Source organism: Sinocyclocheilus rhinocerous, unplaced genomic scaffold, assembly GCF_001515625.1.
Source record: "Sinocyclocheilus rhinocerous isolate Xijiao unplaced genomic scaffold, SAMN03320098_v1.1 scaffold1377, whole genome shotgun sequence".
NCBI lineage: Eukaryota > Metazoa > Chordata > Actinopteri > Cypriniformes > Cyprinidae > Sinocyclocheilus > Sinocyclocheilus rhinocerous.
In genome coordinates, this window is record NW_015647009.1 from 3,471 (window position 1) to 6,815 (window position 3,345).

At 36.1% G+C, this 3,345-nt stretch overlaps 1 protein-coding gene across 1 annotated transcript in view; it reads left to right on the forward strand.

Moving 5' to 3' along the window:
* Positions 1-1,570: 1,570 nt before the first annotated feature.
* LOC107708193 (serine/threonine-protein kinase 32C-like) overlaps positions 1,571-3,345 on the forward strand; it is a 27,397-nt gene continuing 25,622 nt past the window's right edge. Inside the window, exon 1 of the mRNA XM_016512366.1 lies at positions 1,571-1,752. Within this exon, the coding sequence (XP_016367852.1) occupies positions 1,602-1,752 (151 nt within the window). The 5' untranslated portion in view covers positions 1,571-1,601. The remainder of the gene's footprint in view (positions 1,753-3,345) is intronic.

The following is a 3,345-nucleotide window of genomic DNA, read 5'->3' on the forward strand; positions in this document are numbered from 1 at the left end:
TACTGTACGGACGTACATTTACTTTCCCTTCAGCCTGAGGCTTATTCGTTTCACTTTTGGTGTGAAAAGGCTTTTATATTTGCCAAAAATCGAACTTTTTTATTTTAAAAACAAACAAGCAAGCCCTGTCCAGATTTAAAAAGTAACGCAAAAGTAACGTAACGCATTACTTTCCACAAAAAGTAACTAAGTAACGTAATTAGTTACTTTTTTATGGAGTAACGCAATATTGTAATGCATTACTTTTAAAAGTAACTTTCCCCAACACTGCACATAACTCACACACACGCACACACATAATTCACACACACACTCACACACACACACACACACCGCTCAGAGAGTCCTCACAGCATCTCATGAGTATATAATGAGAACGAGGGACTCAGTGTGAAATGGAAACTTCATTCCTGTGATCAGCAGCTGAGCCGAACTATTCGTGTTATTTTAGTATCACTGACATACTATTATACAGTATGTTTTTATTATATTTCCAATTTTTATTAATATTTTGAATTTTAGTAATATTTGGAATTATGTTTTACATTCATATTTTTTATTAATATTTAGAATGATTAATAATTTTTGTAACATTTTTGCAATTTTGTTGTGTGTTTGTCATTTTAGTTTTGTTTTAAATATGTCTATATCGCTTTCATACATTTTTATTTCAGTTTTATTTTAAGCTAAATAAATTAAATGAAATGTTGCCTTGGCAACTAGCTGAAATAAGCATAGATTTTATTTCTGAATAAAATATAAAAAAGTTATTAATATTTCAAATGTGATTAAAGTTTTAGTAATGTTGATTTTATAATCCTTAATGGTTTTAAAATATGTCTATATAGTTTTTATTAATTTCTATTGCCATTTTAGTTATTTTAATACATCAAGTTAAACTACATAAAAATAAGAAATGCTGAAATATTTTTTTACATTTAATTTTCTGATTAAAATATTTAATTCTTTAAATTCTATTTTACATTTTGTTAAAGTTTTAGTCATTTTTAGTCATGTTTTTGTCATTTTTATTTTTTTTATGTCACTATAGTTTTTATAAATTTTTATTTCAGTTTTAGTTTTATTTTATGTTAACTAAATGGAAATGAGAAATGTTGCCTTGGCAAGTAGCTGATATAAAATTAAAAGTAGTTTTGAATTTATTATATATATATATTTTTTTGTATTTAATTTTATTTGACAACATTTATTTTATTTTTAAAAAAAATTTTTTTTTTAGGGTTTTAGTTTTAGTTACATAATAAACCTGTGCTTCCCTGACTTTGGATTTCAGGAGATTAGATGACAGAAGCCTCTGTGTTACAATAGTTCGTTAGCAGTGTGATGGACAGATGATTGACAGCTAATGTAGACTGTGTCGACACTTTAATGAAAATGTCCAAATCAGATCATCTCTACAACTTTAATTAGCAAACCTCAATCTGTGAAAGACGATAGCAGAGCTTCTGATGGTGACGATATCTCACACGACTCATCAGTTCACCAGGAGAGCGATTTGCATGTTAAATGAGAGCTGTGTGATGTCACTTCCTCTGACCTCTGACCTGTGCTCCAGGTACTCGTTCCAGGACGAGGAGGACATGTTCATGGTGGTGGATCTGCTGTTAGGAGGAGATCTGCGCTATCATCTGCAGCAGAACGTGCAGTTCACCGAGGACGCCGTCAAACTCTACCTGTGCGAGATGACGCTGGCGCTCGACTACCTGCAGAGCCAGCACATCATACACAGGGGTGTGTCAGCATTAACAACATCAAACCACCGGAACACCATAGAAACACACTAGCAACGACCCAGAATAACCTAGCAATCCCATAGAAACACACTAAAAACAGAAACTGCCTAGAAACCACCGGAACACCATAGAAACACCCTAGCAACGACCCAGAATAACCTAGCAATCCCATAGAAACACACTAAAAACAGAAACTGCCTAGAAACCACCGGAACACCATAGAAACACACTAGCAACGACCCAGAATAACCTAGCAATCCCATAGAAACACACTAAAAACAGTAACTGCCTAGAAACCACCGGAACACCATAGAAACACCCTAGCAACGACCCAGAATAACCTAGCAATCCCATAGAAACACACTAAAAACAGTAACTGCCTAGAAACCACCGGAACACCATAGAAACACACTAGCAACGACCCAGAATAACCTAGCAATCCCATAGAAACACACTAAAAACAGAAACTGCCTAGAAACCACCGGAACACCATAGAAACACCCTAGCAACGACCCAGAATAACCTAGCAATCCCATAGAAACACACTAAAAACAGAAACTGCCTAGAAACCACCGGAACACCATAGAAACACACTAGCAACGACCCAGAATAACCTAGCAATCCCATAGAAACACACTAAAAACAGAAACTGCCTAGAAACCACTGGAACACCATAGAAACACCCTAGCAATGACCCAGAATAACCTAGAAATTCCATAGCAACACAGTAAAAACATCAGCTGCCTAGAAACCACCGGAACACCCTAGAAACACCCTAGCAATGACCCAGAATACCATAGAAATCTCATAGTAACCAGTCAGAACAGCAAAGAAACACCCTAGCAACACCCTGGTAACACTCTAAAAACATTTCAAGCACTTGAGCAACTGCACAGCAACACCCTACAAATGACCCAGAAAACCATACTGAAGCAATAGCCTAGCAACCCCCCAGAACACCATAGAAACACCCTAGCAACACTCTAAAAACATTTTAAACACGTTTTTAAGACAGACACTTATGCAAATCTACAATATAGCCAAAACAACTCGCTTCTGTTCACAACTCACTCCAAAAAGAGGCATCAGTTCTCACCTTAGTTTTCGTTATGTCAAATGACATCATATGTCGTAACTTGACTCTCTCGTGAACTCGTGTACAGGAGTTGCTGGAAGCCAGTGATAATAGTTTATAGAGTTGTAAATATGGATGTGTTTCTTACAAAATCCCATCACTTGGCTTCAGAAGGCATTCATTAACCCACTGGAGTCGTATGGATTACTTTGATGATGGATGGATGTGCTTTTTTGGAGCTTCAAAAAATTGGCCACCATTCACTTCCATTACGAAGCTGGGAAGAGCGCAATGATATTATGTAATATAACTCTGATTGTGTTTGTCTGGAAGAAGAAAGGCATTCAGTGTACACATAGGATGGCTTGAGTGTGAGTAAATGATGGGATCATTTTCATTTTTGGGTGAACTATTCCTTTAAGGATGCAGTAGATTGTTTTGAAGAATGTGATGTGTTGCAATCGCGTCACTGCTCTATGCCTGTGTGTGTGAGTGTGTGTGTGTGTGTGTGTGTGT